We start from the raw sequence: 19784 nt of genomic DNA, 5'->3' as shown, positions 1-19784 counted from the left end.
CGCCAGCCTGAGATAACAGCAGACGCATAGAAAACGACAGGAAGCGAGCTAGGAGTCAGCGCGCGCGGTGTCTTTCCCTGCGCTGCTGCACCTGTTCACCTTCACCCTGCAGTGCGGGAACGTGGCTCTATTGGAACCACTCAGCACGCCCCCCAAATCAGAACCTGTGAGCTGCTGCCTTGGTTTTCGCTTGCGCTCTGGGACTTTTATCGCCATTCCCTGAAACGTCCCGCAGGGGAGGGAACCAATAGAAACAAGCCAGCTTCAGAGAGGCCCAGGCTGGAGTGTCACCAAGGGCTAAACTAGTAACTGCTGGGCTAATCGGCTTAGGCCAACCAGCCCGTCTCTGCCCTTCCTCCTGCAGGGTGTGTGGAGGGGAGGAGCTTGGCGCGCCCGTTTCTCACTCACCGCTCACCGTCCTGTCTTCTCTTGCAGCCGGCACAGAAGTTTGCAACGGCGGCCCGGCACCCCAGTCTTCCACCTGCTGCATCCTGTGAGCCGGTCAGCGGGCCCCCTGCCCCCTCACCCCACTGGGGCTGTGCCTCTAACCACTGGTACAAGAGGTTAAGAAGCCTGAGAAAATAACTGAAGACCATTTTGGATATTTTCAATTTAAGGTTTGTGTGTTTACGAACCAAAGCCAACTATGAACGGTCTGAACAGTACTGCCTACCTTACACTCATCCACATTTTGGATGCACAGTAATGCCACCAAGATCTTCAAAAAGGGTCTGTAAACTGTGTGTCTAAAAGCACCGGGTGAATATATTCACACAGCACGTGTATCTATGTATATATGGGTGGAGAAATGGATACACAGATGCCAATTCCCATCTGGTCTAGGAAAAAATACATGCACAAAAATTGAGAATAAAATCAAAAGAAAACACACTGCCCTTTTTTTACTTGGTGGAGAACGCTCATTTGTGACCAACCGCAAAATCCTGCCAGAAAGGTCCAGGCTGTGAGAACAGCAGTGATCAGACGTGAGCGATCTGTGCAAAAATAATCTGTAATGAACGCTGCCCGGGAGCTGCTCTGAACCGCGCTGACGGACCAGCGCCTGTGGTCTGCCCAAGTCCTCCTGCGCCACTGAGGTTTCCTTCATGGGAGCAACCACATGCCTCCAAGGACCTAATTAATGGTTCTGAGCCGGGAAGAAAAGCGAGTCAGACCCAAATGGGACAATGCAAGACTCACGCTTGAAATGGGTCCTAAGTTACCTGATAGAAATTAAGGACCTTTAGCTCATAACGTGAGCTCCAAAGCCAATGTTTCCAGATACCGGAAACTCTTCCTGGCTGCAGCCTTGGCCAGAACTGCAAGGCCAAATGAGTTGTTCTAAGGCCGGTTCAAGATGCTGCCCTCTGCCAGCACTCCCGGCGGGGGTGGGGGGTGGGGGGCGAAGGACACGCCCACAAAACCTTCAGCTCACAGTGGCACCTGGTGGTGACAAGGGCCTGCGACTGGGGGCTCCTCCAGGTTCCCAGGGGGACCCAGTGCCAGCTACCCACCAACCTCAGGATACCCCAGGGGGTGTGCACCACCACGCACTCCAGCCTCACCTTAACTGAAAACGGCTGTACGCTGCTTCTCACCTTCTCACGTTTGCAGATGAACTCATTTGACAAATAAACTGGGGCTCTAAGCATAGGCAATGTGCTCCTGGCACAAAACTGGGAACAGCGACTTGACACCAGGCCTGGGGGTGAAAGGCCACAGCCACCAGGGGTGGAGTCTGCCGTCTGCTCAGGCACAAAGGCCTGAGGCCCCTGAACACCTAGCTGCACCCCAGCCTGGTCCTCAGGAGGCCACATCCCCTCCCTGGGGTCAAGGGGAGAACGTGCAGGAGGGCGATGGAGATCCAGGTCCCAACCGTAGAGGCATCAGGCCATCTCCACCCCCACCATCTGCAAAGCCTGCCCCTCCCCTGCCCATCCAAGGGTCTGGGCCAGGCTCGGAGCGCAGAAGACGGAGCAGTGCTCACAACGCCTGGCCAGCTGGGTCTCCGCTACAGATGCATCCTTTGGCCTCCGCCACAGATACCCCGGCACAGGCGACGGAGGTTCTGTGCATCCCGCCCAGTTTATGCACTGGTCGCTGACTGGTTCTTCTGGAATCCCTCCCCACCCGTACCCCACATGACCTGAGAAGGTAGGAACACAACTGCTGAGTCTGAGTCCAGAAACCAAACAACCGGGGACAGTAAAGAGAAATCAGAGAATCACACAGTACAGGAGGCTTTATTCATCCACACTGCTCCGGGGAAAGGCGGGCTCACTTTAATATGCTGTCCTCTTGGGCTGAAAGATTGGAAGGAAAACAGACGCATCATTACACACTCGGGCCATCCAAAGGGCCCACTTTCGACGTCTGGTGTTAAACCACCCAGTATCTCACTCTGTGGTGGGCCTGGCTATGCTCTGCTGCCACTCCCATCCTGGGCCTTCCTTACCCCTGCCCGTCCTGACTGCAAGCTGCCGCCGCAGGCAGGGAGAGGTGAGCCTGGTTCTGGTCCTGGGGCCTCGCTGAGGGTGGCCGACAGTTCACGCCCAAGGCCTCACTAAAGGGAGTTAGCACCATGCACCCCCAACACCCACACCTGCTCTCCCTCCCACTCCCCCAGAAGAGGACCCAGGGGCCAGCAGGGACCAAGACAGCGGCCCTTCCCCTCCACTGTGGGGCTCATCTGGACCAGCAGCTGTTTCTGGAAATGCGGGTGGAGAACAAATCCATGAGGTTCGGCAACACGAGTACCTTCTGCCAGTTCTCTCTCAATGCGCCTCTGCTCATCCTGCTTCTTCTTCTCCTCAGCTGCTATCCTCCTCTCCTCCTCTGCCCGGGGTTTCAGGTAATCTGTTAAAGGAAAGGGAAAGGGAGGGATGATATCAGTGAACTTTTTCACCGACGCACTGAGTAAAAGGAATTCAGTGCACAAGCAAAGTCATCTTCAGGTGCACCGTGAACGCCAGAGGTACCTGTTTTACCTAGATATGCGTAAAGGCCTGACACTCCTCAACAGAGAGCCCCACCCGGAGGGCAGCTACAGGGTCCCCGCTGCCACCCCGGGCGTCTTGCCGCCCCTCACTCAGGTCTCTGTGCTGCAAGGGGCTGCCCGACCAAACTACACGCCTGCCGCGGCGACGCTCAAGGGTCCAGCCCGCTCGGGTTTCTGGGTCTGGCGCCTCCCGCCCTGCCCCCTCTCCTGCCCGGCACCCGGGACCCCGCACCGTCGTCAAGAAGCCCCGTGAGCGCCCCGTGGGCTGGGACGGCTTTATACGCCCGTGGTCACTCACCGTAGCGCTTGGCTCCGTAAACCACGCCGAGGAACAAGGCGGAGTAACGGCCGAGCTGCGGGGAAAGGGCGGTCAGGACCGGCGGAGCGGAACCGGGGTCCGGGGGCTTTCTCAGCCCGCGGGGGGTCCCGGGCGCGGGGGACGCGTGCGGGGAAGGGGGGGCTCGCACCCGCGGCGTCTGGGGCCGATGCGGGGGGCGGGGGAAAATCGCAGCCTCCGGGTCGGGGCGCGGGGCGGGGTGAGAGAGGGTTGGTTGTCCCGCCGAGCGGAGGCCGGGCCGGAGGTCTCGAGCTCCGCGGAGTCGCTCACGCGCGGGCCTACGCGGAGCCGAGCACCCGGCCGCGCCCGCGAAACCTGGTTCACCTTGATGAGCGGAGAGACCTGCACTGGCGGCACCATCTTGCCCGTGACCTTCGCGCCGGAAGCACAACGCGGACCGAGGAAGACGCTCCAAGGGCCCGGAAAACATTGGAGACGCAGACGCTCACCCGGCTGGGCGCATGCGCCGTCAGCAGCGAGAAGGCGCCGGAGCCTCCCCCTGGCGGCCGGAGGGAGAACGGCGCGCGCACCCGTTCGCGGAGGGGTGACGTCACCAGGCGCGCGGCTCGCGACTGGCTCCGCATGCGCAGTGGCCCAGGCGGCACGTGCTGGTTCCCCAGAGCGGGTGCGACCCCTCCAGGCACTGACGTTTTCGGACCAGGTTGAGCACACATCGAGGCCCGCACAGCACAGGTACAAATATTTGAAAAGTATAAGTCCACATTACAAAGTGCGAAATAGAGTTCTCGCTATCCTCCTTCCCTGGGCTGTCCCGCCCCGCCCACTGCTGCAGTGCGGCCCCAGCCACGCCGAGGCTAGTCCAGGCCCGCAGCTGCCCCAGGCCAGCCCAGAGGCCAGCCCAGGAAGGGGCTCGAGGCTCTGGGCAGGGAATCCGGGGTCCGGGTACAAAATGTAACCTGAGTGCAGGCTGGCTCCCAGCAGAGAGGGGTGGCCATGGCCGGCCCCTCTGGGCTCACAGACAGGCCAGGCCGACCATGTGGCCTCCGAGTCGCTTCCCAGGACCGCACTGCCTGGGGTGCCCCCTCCTGCCACCCCCACCCCGGGTCCCAGACCCAGCCCCCCGGCAGAGCTAGAGTTTCCTCACCCTAGGAGCCTCTCCAGCAGAAGGGGGCTCACGTCTTCCTGAGAAGGCCACCCTAGCAGAACCTGCTCCCTGGGTCTCCCCGACTCCAGCCCTCAGGATCATGGAGCCCCAAGCTTCAAGGTTCACATCAGACAGGTCCTCCCTCACTTCTGCTGCCCTCTGTTGGGGAGGCAGGGGTTGCACTGGTGGGGTACTCTGGCCCCCTCAGAGGAGAAGACTGTCTCCCCCAGATCTGTGGTCAGCCCCAGCGAAGACACAGCTGACCAAGACCAGGTGTGCAAAGAGGCTGCCCAGAGATGGGCAGTGGTGGCCGGACAGCCTCCCAACTGAGCCTGCTGTGCTGACACACAGTTCCCATGGCAACGGGGCTTGGGGGTCTGGTGGTAGGACCACCCATGCCTTGGGCCCTGTGCTGCTCCAGGCATAAACTCCCGGAGAACCAGGGCTCGGGGCTCACAAGCATCCCTGCTCCACTGCTAGGGGAGATCACTTCCGATTCTAAAGAGAACAGAATGCAGGGACAAAAATTCCAGGGCACACAGAATGTGCTCGGTAAATCTGCCCCAAGGGGAAGCCCCTCGGCAGCCACCGGGGCCTGAGCAGACCCTGCTCCGTCTCCAGTTGCTGGGGAGTCCTGGCTCTGGGCCTTCCACTGGGAAGCTAGTAAATCACCTGTGCTGTTTCCTGGGCTGGGAGTGGGAACGCCAAGGCGGATCCTACAGGGCAGCTGGGCTCTTTTCTGAACCCTCTGAGGACTGCTGCCTGACACCCGTCCTCTGTGGCCTCTGCGGGGCCTGGGGTGGGGGGAGGGCCTCTTGACCCGCCCCCTCCCCACTCATTCCTTCCCAAGGAAGCTGTAGGCACACATTGACTCCACAAGGCACAAAGTAACCCTCCTCCACCGCCCACATGCTGTGTCAATGCTGAGCACCACCCCTCCACCTGCATCTTGCCCTGGAGCAGCCGGGCAGATGACCTCAGGTGGCAAATGTGTTTTCCCTTCCCTGGATTTTAAAATAAACCAGATTCCTCAGCAACTCCTTTTTCCAGAATCAAAAATAAATTTCTCTGGGGCTGAAGGTGGGGCCAGAGTGCTGGTGGGGGGACCACATACCAGTAGCTTCCACGGTGCCGGGGGGAGTGGCGGCCAGCGGAGGGCACGCACAGGCCCAGGAACACACGCTTACGGAAACCGCCCAGGGAAGACCCCTGAAGCCGGGGAGACCCACATTGGCCCAGAGTCCTTCCTGGGGACTGCGGGGTGGGGTCGGGGCGGGGGCATCTAACCTGGCTCAGGACGCAGGGGCCGCCTGCTGACACCCCTGCACCTGTCAGGGCAGCTGTCCGTGCTGAGTCCCGATATTCTCCCAGGAGCCAGGCTCTGCGGCTATCTTTACAGCTGTGCTCAGACAGGCCGGCCACAGGACACCTCCCCAGGGGCTCAGCTAGCCTCCTCCGGCCCTCCCCAAGCCTGGGCCTCCTGAGCACAGACCCCACGGGCCTACCCCTCTCTCGGTGTGCTGTTCCCCACTCCCGCAGCCCGGCCAAGGTCCGTCCCGGCGTCGCACCCAGACCCGCCTGGCTGGGAGTGATGGGGTCACCGCGCAGCCCAGGCCCAGGTGTCCCACATCGGTCACACGTTAGCCCTCCAGGGGTCCTCCAGACAGAGCCCCCAGGAGCCCCCAGGTCCCTCCAGGCGGGTCACGCATCCCCAGCCAGGTTCCTCAAATGGTGAGCTGGCCCTGGGATCGCGGATGGCAGCACCTCAGCAGCACCACGTGGCGGAGGGTGTGTGCCCCTCGCCTTCCAGCCGCAGCAGGTGCTGTGTGGCTCGGAGATGTGCCCCTGAGGACCCCCACCCAGTGACTGCAGCTCATCCCAACCCCACCCAGACCTGGCCCCGGAGGCTCAGAAAACTTGTTCTCCAGGTATGAAACCACCGTGGAATCCCATCTGCCCACTTCATCCGCCCACTGGCCTCCTCCTCCTGTTCGGCCTGCAGACCCACCACCCCCACCCCTTCCCGCCACTAACTCTGCACTTCCCCACCATCGAGGACCAGGGCATCTTCTCCCTGACTTTGTGGTGGCCCCCAACATCTGGTACCACCAACAGGCACCTGGGCCAGGTCCCCTCCCCAGACTCTGCCCCTGGGGCCATGCTGTAGCAGGAAGATCTGGCTGAGTGCTGGGCCCAGCCCAGCCCACATGGGCCATCCTCCATCCCAGAAATGTCATCCCCCTCTGAGGTCCAGGCAAGGAGCTCCCTGCCGTGGGGACAAGAGGGCTGGCCCCAGGGCTGGGGTCAGGGCCTGGGACGTCTCTGCCACCAAGGCGGGGAGGCAAGGGCAGACAGACATACTCGGGGAACGCTTGCTGACTGGCCACCAGGGTCATTCACAGTAACTGTGTGCAAGTCTGGGAAAGGTGCCCCTTCCTCTGGTTCCCGCAGTCCCCAGGCCCTTGACCCATGTGCAGGTCACCCCAGAGATGCACAGAACACAGACTGCAGGGTAGGGGGCAGGTGGGGAGGTGCCTGAAGGCCGGGGGCCTATTGGGCCAGCAGGATGGGGGCGTCTGACCCACTGCTGGCTGCCAAAGCTCACTCTGCAGTTGTCCAGTCCCCCGGGTAGCCCTGAGCCTGTCCTTGTAGGGAGTGGCAGCCGGAGTCTGAGCTGTCCTGGGGGACTGGGTAAGAGCTTAAGACGGACGACCTCAGCAGGGAGGGCACAGACCATCGCATCAGGCAGACCCAGGCATGGTGAGTGTGCTGCGTGTACACACACGAGTGTGTCTGTACCTGATGTGCGTGTGGGACCCTGTGGATGGGTGTGTGTGCACGTGTCACATGCATGAGTGTGTTTTGCCTGATTACGTGTGCACACAAGTTGAGTTTGTGCACATGTGTGAGGGTCTGTGTGTGCTGGGGTTTGGGGGAGATCTGTGCCTTGTGAAAGCCCTGGTGACAGCCTGGGGCTGGAAGGTGGGGGTCCTGGCCTTCACCCTAGTGGGGTCCCCAGAACAAGCCCTTCCACCTTCTGGCCGCCGGCACGGTTCACTTGCTCCCTGTTCCTCCTGGCTGGACTGCAGACTGAGCAGGGCATAGTTCAGGGTGAACCCCGCACGGGTCCCTCTGACCATGCCAAGCACCTGCAGCTGCCCCAGCCCAGGGACACGGGCTTGGGGCCCCCTGGAGCCCCAAATGCCACGGTGCACCCGTCCTCTGCATTGAGTCTCCCCAAATGCCTGGCTGCCCCCAAGGAGACCCTCGGTCAGGCTGGGGGACCCTGAGCCTTGGTGTTCTCATCTCAGGCCAGCAGGAAGGCCAAGAAGAAGGAGGGGGGGGCCCTGCGGGCCCAGAGGGCGTCATCGAATGTCTTCTCCAACTTTGAGCAGACCCAAATCCAGGAGTTCAAGGAGGTGAGGCCCTGCTCTTGTACCGGGAACCCCTCCACCCAGAAGCTCATACCTGAGGGGTCCCCTGGGAAGTGTAATGCAGGTGACAAGACCCTCGATCCAGAGCCAGGAAAGGGGGTGCAGCCCAGTGAACCTGGCCTCGGTTCCAGGCGTTCACACTCATGGACCAGAACCGAGACGGCTTCATTGACAAGGAGGACCTGAAGGACACCTACGCCTCCCTGGGTATGTGCCCCGGGGGCAGAACTCCAGCACAGCACCCCGACTCCCCCGCCCTCCGGCTCCAGTCCCAGAGCCTCGTTCCGCTCCTGGGCCTTAAAGCCTGACCTGACTTCCCGTGGGCTCTGGGGAGGAGGGGGCCTCTCCTGGGGAGAAATTCCCCTCTAGTTTGACCAGGGCGGGCAGAGGGCATCACGGGGTGGGTGGCACAACCCAAGCATGGGCATCCCAGAGCGGAAGATGGTAAAGAGCTCGAGGAAGGCGCTGCTGCCCCTGCGCGGGGCAGGCTGGCACTCCCACCCCCGGCACGGTCAGGAGGCCCAGGAGTGCAGCTGGGAGAGGACACAGAGACCCACCAGAGGCTCGTCCTTCGCAGGCGGCACGGCCCAGCCCGCGGCCCTGCCTCCCTCCCCACCTGGGGACGGCTGTCCTCAGCCTGAGGCGGCCCTGCCCTTGGAGCTGGGGGGGCAGGCTGGTTTCTACCTGGGGGGTGCCCCCTCACACCCAGGTAACAGATCACAGGCCTTCCGGCTTCTCTCCCCCACTCAGTCCACCTCCCAGGGCTGGGGTTTTGGGCTCTGCTGACCCTCAGAACCTGTATCCATCCACCACGCCTGGGCCAAGGGTGCCTGCACTGGCTCACCTCCCTCTCTCCGGTCGTCCCATCTTTGTTCTGGGGTTGCCTGGAGAATGATGGAGGGGGGTGGCCCCGTGGGGCACCTATTCGGACCACAAGGCAGCCAGGGCAGGCGACACTCCTGCCCTGTGACCCCCCCCCCACCCCACCCCTGACGTCTGCAACAGGCAAAACCAACGTCAAGGATGAGGAGCTGGACGCCATGCTCAGGGAGGCCTCGGGGCCCATCAACTTCACCATGTTCCTGAACATGTTTGGGGAGAAGCTGAGCGGTGAGTGGGCCAGCCCGCAGGTCTGCCAGCGCAGCGTGTGCGCTTACGTGGTCCCAAGCGCTTAGAGAGCCACACGTCTCACATAGAAACCCAAATCTGCAGATCCCTTGAAAAGCCCCAGGACCTGGCATTCCGGGACCCACATCTGTGGGGCCTGTCAGCCCCCCAGGGTGGGTGAGCTGACAGCCCAGACCCAACGCTTCGCCCACTGATGGGGGCCTCTGTCCCTCATTGAGAACTTGCCCAGCTCTGGGCCTAGCGGGACCCAAGGGACCCCGAGAACAGTACCGCTGGGGTGGGAGCTGAGGGTCTCCCAGGTGCTCAGAGTGGGAAGGCCATTCAGGGCACTGAGTGGGCGAGGGCGTGGACCCCAAGTTGCCCAGGACTCAAGGCCTCCTGTGGGCAGGCACGGATGCCGAGGAGACCATCCTCAACGCATTCAAGATGCTGGACCCCGACGGCAAAGGCAGCATCAACAAGGACTAGTGAGTGTGGCCGCAGGCGCCCGGGCGCCACCAGGATAGGAGGGGTGCCAACCGCCCCACCCCGCTTTCAGGGTACCCGAGGGCCGGATCAGCCCTACCCACACGGGGCCAGTGGTCACTGCCATTCAGACCATCGCTGGGTCTTTAGCCCCTCTGGGGGCTACTTCAGCCAGGCACCGTGAACGGACCTATTCAGTGCGCCAGGCACTGGCCCCCAGGGGCGTGGGGGTCAGGGAAGGCTCCCTGTGGGCACCCCCCCACCCCACCCCAGTGCCCAGGACTCACCCGGAGCCAGGCTCCCAAGAGGCACCTGCCCTGTGAGCGGGTGGGATTGAAGGGGGGGCACACCCACCTCGGAGCAGCCCTGCCCCCCCATGTGGACCTGTCACGGGGCTCCCCCGGGGCCACCCCTCCAGTCAGGGCCATGCCTGCTCCGGAGCAGCCTAATCTGGCCCCTCCCTCCTGTCCTCAGCATCCGGCGGCTGCTCGTGTCCCAGGCCGACAAGATGACGGCTGAGGAGGTCTGTCCCCTCACCCCACCCCCCCTCCAAGCCCCCCACCCCCACCCCACCCCCAAGGCCCTCTGTGAAGCCCAAGCATGGCTCTCGGGGCTCTGGGGGCTCAGGAGGGGGATGTGCCTCAGCCCCCAGAGGCTGCAGCCTTGGGGAGGGTGGGATGTCCGGTGTCCAGGAAGGGAGACACCCGCCCCGGCCCCAACCCTTGCTCTGCAGGGTCTCCCCCCATTTCCTTCCCCCCAAGCACAGAAACAAGACAGAGCCTGGAGTCCAGTTCCTGTGATTAATTCACCTGCTGGCTGCGGCCTCGGGGACCCTCCCACTCCCTCCCACCCCTGCCTGGGCCTCACGACCCCCACCAAACTCGCAGGTTGACCAGATGTTCCAGTTCTCCACCATCGACACTGCAGGCAACTTGGACTACAAGGCACTGAACTACGTGCTCACCCACGGGGAGGCGGAGTGAGGGCCACCCCTCCCCCACTGGGCCGCAGCCAGTTCAATAAACGCGAACCCACAAACCGGCCTGCAAGTGTCTCTTTCGGGGGGAGAAGTTGCCCCCCTGGGGGTGGGAGTGTCCGTGGGGGCAGAAGGGTCTTCAGGGGGTGGGAACATCTGCGTGGGGCCCACCCTCTGCTTCCGGCCCAGCCGGGCCCCACCTGCTCTCCCCACCTGTGCTAGCGCCGGGCTGGGGGGCTGCTCATTCAGGGCTCAGCAGAGGTTGAGCATGGCTCTGGGATGGGCTCCTTCAAGGAAGGCCTTCCCCACACCTGTCCACTCCAGACTCAGCCATGCTGGGGCCCTCAGGATCCCCAGCCCACTCAGCGCCCCTCAGCCGTGCCCCCGGGCCAGGCCGGCCTGCCCATACGCAGCCCCTGCCCCAGCCACCCTGGGTCTGGCCTGGCCGCTGGAGCGCCCCGCCTGGTCAGCGGCCTCTTGCCTCCACAGCGGCAGCTCTCCTTGCTACAGCCACAGGGAGTCCCCTGGGCCGGCCTGCCTGTGTTCGAGGACCCCGGGCCCCCCGGATACTGGTACCGTCCAGGCCTCAGGCGTGACTGGTGTAGCCGAGGGGACCAGGGCCTGCCTCTCCTGGCTGCCCCTTCACGGCCCCAGGCCCGCTTCTCATCACACCAGCTGCTCCCCGGCCTCTGGACCGCTGCAGGGGCCCCATGACGTCTCAGAGGACTCCCAGGGGGAGGGAGGCGGAGCCAGGATCACCGGCTCCAGGAGGGGCTGCTGGGGCCCGTGGGGGTGGGGGGGCCGCGGCGGGGCCTCGGGGGTGGCCGCCGAGCTTGCCGGGCGCACCTCTTCCTGGACAGAGGGGCTGCGTCGGCCTCGGCCTGCAGGCACCGGTATGGGGTGTGCAGGAAGAGCACCCCAAAGCAGCTGAAAAGGACGCACAGGCCGGCCACCAGCAACGTGGACTCCGGGGGGCCGTGGCCCAGCTCTGCCGAGGCTCCCCAAGTGCCAGAGTGCCCCCCCCGGGTGCAGGGGACCCCGAACCCCACTAACCATGACCTCAGAGTGACCCCGGGGACAGATCCTGTCCCAGCCCCAAGGGGCCCCAAAGGTGGGTTCACAGTCATGAGCCCCGAGGTCACCGCACCGGGTCTGGGGACGAGGGCATGCAACCATCTCTCTGGTGGCGACCCCACTCCTGTCTCTCACACTCTCTGTCTCCGTCTTTGTCATTCTCACTGTCTGACTCTCCCTGTCTCTCTTTTATCTCATTTCAAAACCAGTCACATAGGGGTTAGAGGTTGAGCTCTCGTAAGGGCCTCAGGGCTGCTCCCACCAGGCTGAGCCTGAGGTTCGGCCTGTTGCCCTCTGACCCCACCCGACCCCCCCAACCCCGGCCGTGGGTGCCCTGCACCCACCCACCAAGGGCAGCGGAAGTCGCCAAGAGGCGCACGGAGGGGAGATTTCCAGGGCTAGGTGGGGGCCGACCTGCTGGTCTGCGCCCTCGGGGCCCCACAGGCTGCGGCCCTCACCCTTCAGGCCAGCGGGTCCTGGCCGTCCCGGCAGGCGGCGCACGGTCAAGGAGGCCAGCAGCGCCATGCTGAGCACACCCTCGGGCTGCCTGCACAGCCACGAGGCCCACAGCCCTGCCCGGGGCACTGCCCCGGCACCCGTAGTCATCCCGAGGGCAGGGCGCTGCTCTGGTCACCGTGGGCCCTGCGGCCAGCCCAGGCCAGCACACGGCAGGCGCTCAGGTCACCTGCTGTGTGGCCTGGGGTGGGGTGAGGGGAGGCTCTCTGGGTCCCCAGGGAAGTGTTGGGGGATGGGCACTCACCCCAGCACGAGGACCAGGCCCGTGGCCCACCCTCACCCACAAGGAAGGAGTGCTCGACAGCCAGCTGCACGGTGACAGGCACCGCTGAGAAGCAAAGAGCCCAAGCGGCAAGCAGGTGGCGGCCAGCTGGGACCCCTGGGGGCAGCGAGCCGCACAGACGGATGCGGCAGGAGTCAGACGTGCCACAGCCCTAGACGCCCAGACCCTGCCAGGCCCTCCACCTGAGGGGCGGGGCAGTGCCCAGGGTCAGAGTGGGTCTGGATGTCCGTTACGGCCGACCTGCCAACTCCCCCACCCCGGGGCACCACACTTTGACTCGTGCAAGGTGGTCTCGGCTCAGAGGACTCTCACCAGGGCAAAGGCCATGCAGACCAGAGATGTCAGGCAGAGGCCGATCCTGACAGCTCCAGTGAAATGCTTGATCCGGTCCACGTACAGGCCAAGAGGCCGCGCCCCCAAGACCCCAAACACAATGAAGAGAGCCCCGCAGAGGCCTGCAAATTCCTGGAGGAGGAGAGGAGGCGGGGGCACCCTGTCACCTGGGGCCAGGAGGAGGCCCTCACCCTTAGGATGTACGCCGTCACCGGGGAGCCCACGGCAGGGTCACTGAACGGAGCCTGAGGCCCAGGCAGGATGGCACGGAAGGCATGGCTGCACCGCTGGCTGGGGGAAGAGGTGTCCTCCCCGGAGGCGCCATTTCCCTGCGCTACCCCCAGCCAGGAGCTCAACAATTGCTAGAGAAAGGGCCTGCCTACTGCAGACACCCCTCAGTGCCGGCCACCCCTGAAAAGCTGGGAACACGAGAGGCCCGAACCCCACACCCAGGGCTGATGCAGACAGTGGAGGGCGCGGCCAGAGGTGCTATGAGCAGAGCAAGGCCCCCTCCTCTGCATCTCCAATATCAGCGGGTCCCCCAGGGCTGGGGTGGCTGGGGCATGGCGGAAAGCGCCACACGAAATCCCAGTGGAACACACTTGGGCTCTGCCAGCACCCCCTCCCCACGGCCACCACCCCGCTGTCTGCAGACACAAATTTTCACACAGCATCTCAGTAGCGCCCACATCACCCCGTCCAAGTGTGGAAACCCAGCGCCTGGGGAGGTCGTGGGCCATTCCACAGCCACCAGCGGGAGAGCAGCGGCAGAAGAGAGCCTGTGGGGTGACAGGCCCCCAAAGCTCCGTCCTGCCGCGGGGCCCCCAGGGCAGGGCCGGCACCCGTGCTGGAGTGTCCGTTCACGCAGAGGATCTGCTCCAGGAGGGACGAGAAGCTGGAGCAGATGCCGATGCTGCCCCCAAAGCACGCGGCTAGGGGCCAGGATGATGTAGGCCTGTTCCCTGCGAGCTAAAGGGGAGGGGCTGCTCAGCCCAGGAGCTCCAGCAGCACAGCCAGAGGCTCCCGGGGCAGCCCCGCCCCCTTCCCCTCCCCCGCCCTGGGATCCCACAGCACACGCGCGGCACTGACCACTCCAGCCCCGCTAGGAACTTCTGTGCGGTGGATGGACAGCCCCCGCGGAGGGCGGGGCGGGGGGCGTGCTCTCCCAGACGCAAGCGGGGCCAGCAGGGGTGATGTAGACGCCCAGCTGCCGGGAGGGTACGCACGAATGCACACGCGTGTGGCTGCCTCACGCCCGCTGCTCCAGGCTCCTTGCCGGCTACCCCCACAGGTCATCCCCAGGTGGACGTCGGCAAGCCCCAGGGCTGTGCTGGGGCTGCTCTGCTTTGCTGCATTTGGAAACCCAGCTTTCAAAATACCACCCAAAGATGACTGCAACACCGACAGCCTCAGCTCAGCCCTCTCCGGGAGCTCCACCCAGCGGCCACCTGGAACCCCCTCCCACCTCTGTGAATGACCCCAACACTCGCCCAGCTGGAAGCCCCTCTCACCTCGGCACACCTCCAAACCCCCAGCCCTGAGCCTGCCCCACTGCCCCACCCGATCAAAGCCCTGGCTCTCTCCCTGGACACTCGGCACACCCTTGGCTCTCCGAGTCATTCTGGACCAAATGGAGTCACTCTCCCCTCAGACGCCCCCGAGGTGTCCATCACGCCAGTGTTTTGCCACCTGGGCTGACCCTTCCCGCCACCCTCCCCTTGCTCAGCGGACACACTGGCCTCTGGCTGCAGGCCCCACCCGTCAGCCTTACGTCCACCTCAGAGCCTGCTGGTCCCTCATCTCCCTCCCTCGCCCCCCTCATCTCCCTCCCTCGCCCCCCTCATCTCCCTCCCTCGCCCCCCACATCTCCCTCCATCGCCCCCCTCATCTCCCTCCCTCGCCCCCCACAAACGCTTCCTTCTGTGCCAGCCGGCCTCTCGCCTCTCCGGAGCTGTCTCCCCACCAAGGAAACCGCCGAACATCCCGGTCCCTGGAGCTGTGCCTGATGCTGGGAAGGTGTCCAGTACTTGCATACTTGCACATGAGGAAACCCCACATGCATGGAGTGCAACCCATGTGTGACCGCAGAAGGTGGCAAGTGCACACTCACACAGACAGGTGTGGACGCACGAGCCCGCCACTACGGCACTCATGTGCACACACGCACTAGCACACTCAGCCCATAAACGTACACACACATGCAAACACGTAGCCATTCATGCACACCGACACACTCTACACCATACACACGGGTACACACACATGCACACAAACACATGTGCATGCATGCACACACACACTCACATGCGCACACTCCTGAGCTCCCTCACCATCAAGGGGATGTCCTCCTCCTTCTTCACCAGGGTGGGAGACAGCGGGCTGGCCACCAGGATGCCCAGGGGGGTTGCTGAATGGATGGGGACATGTGTCAGCTCAGAGTGGCAGGCTGGTCCCCAGCCCCCAGGAGGAGTCCCCATCCTCCAGGAGCGGGGAGCGCAGAGGTGCCGGGCCACGCGCTAAGCCAGCGGGGACGTCGGCCTCACCCCCGGGACTCACACACAGTGCCGATCATGTTGGCTGTGGCTCTCTGGTGCTCGGGAAACCACAGGCGGCCCGCTTGGCTGGAGAGATGACCAGGGTCTGGGCGAGGGCACAGAGGCTCTGCCCACCCGTGAGGAGAGCAAATGGGTTCTGGCGGCTAGTGATCATGCAGGGCTGGGAGCGGATCCCTCTCCCCGCAAAGTTCAGCCGCGCACACAGGACGGTCTGCAGGGCTGGGGTCAGAAGAGCTGCCCACCAGCCCAGACTCCCCCCTCCAGCACCGCAACCTCCACCCACCATGCAATGGCTGGGGACCCGGATCTAGGGAGGAGGCGACGGCTCTCGAGCCCACACTCGGGGACCCCGCCCATCCCAGAGCGGGCCCCGGTGTGGGGTCCGACTCACCACCCAGCGGAGCCCAGCAGAGTCCAGAACCCAGATGGCCACCACGCCGAATGGGATGGACACCACCAGGTAGGCCAGTGAGAGCCAGCTGATCTGCTCGGTGGAGAGGAGGAAGTGCTGGCTGACCGTGTCGGCCACGGGTGCGAAGCTGGGCCACAGCTGCAGACACAGGCTGGCACCAGCCCAGGAGGCACTACAGACACCACGACTGCCTGCTGTCCTGCGCATGGCTGGCTGGTCTGCGGGAGGAAAAGGCCCAGTGGTCCTGTCAGGGCCAGGTTTTCTCCCGGTCATGCCAGAGGGAAGGCACGGAGCGGGGGCTCAGCCAGCACGGCCGGGCCGCAGACCAGCAGCCTCTCTGCAGGCGTGGTCCCAGGGGCAGACAGAGGCCACACCTGGCTGGAGCCTGCAGGACAGCAAGTCCGCCCCAGGACTGACCCTCCAAGGAGAAGCCCCGAGGGCTGTCAGCAGAAGAGAGGTGGCCACCGTGCGGGAGCGGGAGGGGGCACCTAGACTGGGTGCGGCCAGAGCTAGAGCACAGGAGAGGGCCCCCGCCCCCAGCCACGTGCATGCGTAGTTTGCCCAGATGGGCCAGGCAGAGGAGCACACTGGGGGCCACTCAGCGGACACGCAGTGCCTGTGGGGGACACCCAGGTGGACAAGGGCTTATGCAGGAGGGAGGGGGAGGCAGGCCCGGCTTGGCCCAGAGATGAAGGCGTCGCAAAACAAGCCCGTGAGCGCTCCAGCTCGGCGGACCCAGCAACGCAGGAGCTCGCCCCGGGCCAGGTTCCCCACAGTGGAGGCTCCGAGATCCAGGCTTCCTAACCCAGACGGAGCTCTGACCACAAGGCCTCACGCGACACCGAGCTTAGGCAACAACTGCCTTTCCTTCCCTTTCTTCAGGACAGAGCCAGGCGCAGATCTCCCAGGTTTAGGAAGAGCTCCGCGCAGGCCCAGCTGCTTCCCGCCCGGCCTGATCCAGCGGCGAGAAAGCCACACCTGCCCTGCTGAGCAGCCAAGCTCATCCTCCCTCGCCAGCCTCGCCCCATCCTCCTTCCTCCCCGAGCTTGTGGCCGGAGGGGCAGAGACAGCGACGTGGGGACAACTGTTTGCCCCCAGTGCACGCATTTCCCTTCCACCTGTTCCCAGCCTGCCAGGTGCCCCCGCACGTCCTTTGAGAACGCTGGCGGCCGCCCCACACACTGGCTCTCACCCAGACCTCACTGCAAGCACAGCCCCACCGGCCCTTCACACTGCCCCTCAGAACCCGAGGGCCCTGCTCATCTGGCCGCAAAGGGAGTAAGCAAGGGGCCACGCGGACTTGGCCAGGGCACACCTGGTGGTCCCTGCTCCCTGTCGGGACCACGCAGAGATCATGACAATTCCCGGTGCGATTCTTGTTTGTTCCGTAATGACTTGTGAACGAGAGAAGTTCAGTGGGACAGCCGCGGTGTCCAAGGGCCTTCTCAGGGCCGCCCGATGCCTGTCCACACCCAGACTCATCAGAGCAGCTCAGGGGGCTGGGGGAGACCGCTGCTCTGCATTCTCAGACCAATGCACCCCAACCAGTTCTGGCTTTACAGCGTCTAGACACAGGGACGTGGTGAGTCCTGCAGAGAAAAGAGGCTTCTGGAGTCCCGGCAGACCCCAGGCCCAGGCTGCAGAGGCCACCTGTCCCAGCATGGGGCCAGCCAGCAAGGAGAGGAGGGAAAAGGCCCCAAGAAGTCTGGAATGACATCCAAGAGGGGCTGCCACCCGAGAAGCTCTCCGAGGCGGGGTCCTCCTGCCTCGCCTGACACCTCTCCTCCTCTCGGTCTCTGCTTCTGACTGTCCCTCGGCCGCTTGGCGCCTCCCTGAGCTGTGGGTCCCGCTGCCACCTGCAGCTCTGCACTGCGTGATTGTGGCCACCCAAGGCTGCCCAACCAGTCCCTGGGATCCTGAGGGAGGCCAAGCGATGTTCCTTCAGGCAGACGCGGCAGCACAGGAGAGGGGAGCCCAGGGAGCCGGTGCGGGCAGCACTGCAGCCTGGTCCCTGGGGAAGGCAGCCACTGGGGTCAGCTTTGGGAAGCGCGTGCAGATAGATGCCTGCCCAGGGCCCCGTCCAGGGCTGGAAGGGAGGAGAGAGGTCCACCGGCTGAGCCTGGCAGGCAGCGTGTGATGGGCTGGGCAGAGCGACTGGGGCCTCAGGGGTGAGTCTGGGGGAGAAGCAGATAAGGAGAGCTGGGTCCCTGGAACTGGCAGACCCGGTTCTCACTGCCTGCTTCTCTGGTCTCAGGGGCTGTGATGATGAACACAGTCCCAGACAACAGTGGGGACAGTTCTAGAACAGGTGACGGGTCACTGCAGACCCCAGCTGGGTAGCTATGAAGAGAACGGTTGGGTAGGTAAGGAAGGCCTCCTGTGAGGGACCTTGGAACTGAGTCAGAAACCCAAGGAGGGCATCCAGGGCACAGGTAAGGGGGTGGGGAGGGCAAGGGCCAGAGCCAGATGCCAAGGCCTGTGCCAGGGGTTTTGCTCTGCAGAAGGGGGGGGCACCGCTGGAGGAGACCTTCTTGGCTGTGGACGGTGACCCCCTCCTGTGGCAGGAGAGGGATCCTTTCCAAACCAGCGAGGGTCGCAGGACCCAGACGCAGCCCCCGCGAGGGCAGACACAAGCCCCGTTCTCCCTGCTCAGCCACGGCCAGGGAAGGGCTTCTCCGCGCTTGTCCCACCCTGAGGTGGCCGGCGGCCCCGCCCCCGCGCTCCCGCCGTCCCGCAGGTCCCGAGAGGTGGAGGGTCGGTCCCAGACCGGCCGCAACCGGGTTCTCACTGTCCGATTCTCCGGAGAGCCGGCGGCCGGCGAGCACCGGGACGCTGGCGGGTGCGAGGAGCGCGAGCCCTTGGGCGCGGCAGTCGGGGCTCAGCGGGGTCCCGGCCTCGGCTCGCAGCCCCGCCCCGAGCCCCGTACCGTGGCGTTGGAGCAGCGGCCTCGCCAGGCCTGCCTCCCCGCCTCCCTGATCAGCAGCAGGAAGGCGCGGCGGTGCGCGCAGGGCCGGTTGCCCGCCAGCACGCCCCGGGCGGAGTCGCGGCGCCCCTGGGCCAGGCCACCGCCCGCCTCGCCGTCGCCGCCGCGCCCTGGCTGCCGGCTTTCGGAGCCGCGCGTGGGCTGGGACCGCCCTCGGAGGCGCGGTCGGGCAGGGGTCACCACCCCGCCAGGCGGAAGAGGGACGATTCAGAAGCTGGATCTTCCCCCGTCGGCCGGGACAGAAGGCGGCCGCAGAAACAAGAACAGGGTCCCCTGGCAGGGGCCAAGCAGGGCCGCGGCCTCTGTGTGCTCCCCGCGGTGAAGGCGCCCACGCGGCGGGTGCAGGACAGGGCGCCGGGAAGTCACCGCCCCGAGGGGGGGGCCACACTTCCTGGAAGGTGTTGTGGAAAGATCCTTACCCCCCCACCCCGCCCCCCGCCGCCAATGCCTGAGGTCCAAACAAGTCACAAGGAGTAGCAGAAGGCCGGCCTGGAAGAGGAGGCTGGGGTCAGTTTGCAAAGCGCCTCGAATCCGCACTAGTCATTAGAGTCAGCCCCGTAGGGCAGAGGTGGTCCCGGCAGAGGAAGGAGGGCGGGGCCACCTGTCCCCCGACAGGGGAAGGTCTGTGCCAGAGCACGGGCCTTCGCTCAGGGCGGGGGCAGGCAGCCTCTCCCGCCTGGTTATTATCTGCAGTTTACAGCTGAGAAAACAGCTGGGGCCGAGCTAGGAGATGTAGGTTTCTGTGCGCTGGAAGGGAGGGAGGAGGGAGGTACCACCTTGTCCCTCTTCCACAAGAGCTCCCCTGTGGGCGCAGGAAGTCTCTTGTCCAGCTTCCTCCCTCCCCCGAGGTCCACCTTGGACACCTCTCCATGGCTCCCCTAGTATTACTCCTCCTGAGGGCACCTGTGTAGCCCCCTGTGTGGGGCTGACATAAATGGACGTGATGCTGCCTTGTGCTCTCCGCCTCTGTGATGCTCCAGCTCTGCTGTGGGACTCCCCTCCCCACCCAGAGGGCTCTTATGCGGAGGCAGCACAGAACAATCAGTCACATTTCTATACACCAATTTGGAACGTGTGGAAACCAAAATTAAAGACACATACCATTTACAATCATGTCAAAGAAATTTAAATACTTGGGTGTAAACAGCAAAGTGTACACAGGACTTGTATGCTAAAAATTATGCA

At 64.3% G+C, this 19784-nt stretch overlaps 5 protein-coding genes across 10 annotated transcripts in view; 2 read left to right on the top strand and 3 right to left on the bottom strand.

The window, feature by feature from the left end:
- The window catches only part of PDE6B (phosphodiesterase 6B), a 28199-nt gene extending 26793 nt beyond the window's left edge, over positions 1-1406 (top strand). For both annotated transcript variants that reach the window (XM_004265202.3, XM_049709216.1), the window contains one exon: positions 436-1406. In XM_004265202.3, coding sequence (XP_004265250.2) covers positions 436-497 — 62 coding nt within the window. In that variant the 3' untranslated portion in view covers positions 498-1406. The remainder of the gene's footprint in view (positions 1-435) is intronic.
- An 818-nt stretch (positions 1407-2224) lies between these two features.
- Positions 2225-3810, bottom strand: ATP5ME (ATP synthase membrane subunit e). Its single transcript, XM_033419677.2, has 4 exons — positions 3660-3810; positions 3297-3351; positions 2758-2856; positions 2225-2303 (listed from the first exon to the last, which is right to left on the bottom strand). Exons 1-4 carry the CDS (start codon positions 3693-3695, stop codon positions 2278-2280), a joined length of 216 nt encoding a protein of 71 aa, XP_033275568.1. The 5' UTR covers positions 3696-3810; the 3' UTR covers positions 2225-2277.
- Positions 3811-3840: 30 nt separating this feature from the next.
- SLC49A3 (solute carrier family 49 member 3) lies at positions 3841-18806 on the bottom strand (the record flags this gene model as incomplete). The annotated part of the gene is made up of 7 exons (XM_049709215.1): positions 3841-3978; positions 4441-4599; positions 12629-12781; positions 14980-15056; positions 15206-15270; positions 15596-15834; positions 18543-18806. Coding segments are annotated over 7 exons (1050 nt in total), but the record flags the coding sequence as incomplete, so codon positions are not given.
- On the top strand, positions 3930-10489 carry MYL5 (myosin light chain 5). Of its 4 annotated transcripts, none has more exons than XM_049709213.1 (8): positions 3972-4028; positions 7093-7200; positions 7752-7859; positions 8006-8081; positions 8880-8984; positions 9391-9469; positions 9942-9990; positions 10355-10489. In XM_049709213.1, exons 2-8 carry the CDS (start codon positions 7198-7200, stop codon positions 10448-10450), a joined length of 516 nt encoding a protein of 171 aa, XP_049565170.1. In that variant the 5' UTR covers positions 3972-4028; positions 7093-7197; the 3' UTR covers positions 10451-10489. The 4 variants fall into 4 exon arrangements, with proteins under 4 accessions (XP_049565171.1, XP_049565170.1, XP_049565169.1 ...); XM_049709212.1 differs by lacking the exon at positions 3972-4028 and adding an exon at positions 5734-6368; XM_049709214.1 differs by lacking the exon at positions 7093-7200 and having other exon boundaries at positions 3930-4028.
- Positions 12775-14404, bottom strand: LOC125964253 (uncharacterized). 2 transcript variants are annotated; one of them, XM_049709210.1, is made up of 2 exons: positions 13739-14404; positions 12775-13618 (listed from the first exon to the last, which is right to left on the bottom strand). In XM_049709210.1, exons 1-2 carry the CDS (start codon positions 14267-14269, stop codon positions 13340-13342), a joined length of 810 nt encoding a protein of 269 aa, XP_049565167.1. In that variant the 5' UTR covers positions 14270-14404; the 3' UTR covers positions 12775-13339. The 2 variants fall into 2 exon arrangements, with proteins under 2 accessions (XP_049565167.1, XP_049565166.1); XM_049709209.1 differs by having other exon boundaries at positions 13876-14397.
- Positions 18807-19784: the final 978 nt, after the last annotated feature.

The sequence above is a fragment of the Orcinus orca genome, chromosome 4 (genome assembly GCF_937001465.1).
Source record: "Orcinus orca chromosome 4, mOrcOrc1.1, whole genome shotgun sequence".
NCBI lineage: Eukaryota > Metazoa > Chordata > Mammalia > Artiodactyla > Delphinidae > Orcinus > Orcinus orca.
This window is presented reverse-complemented; position numbering and strand designations above follow the sequence as displayed.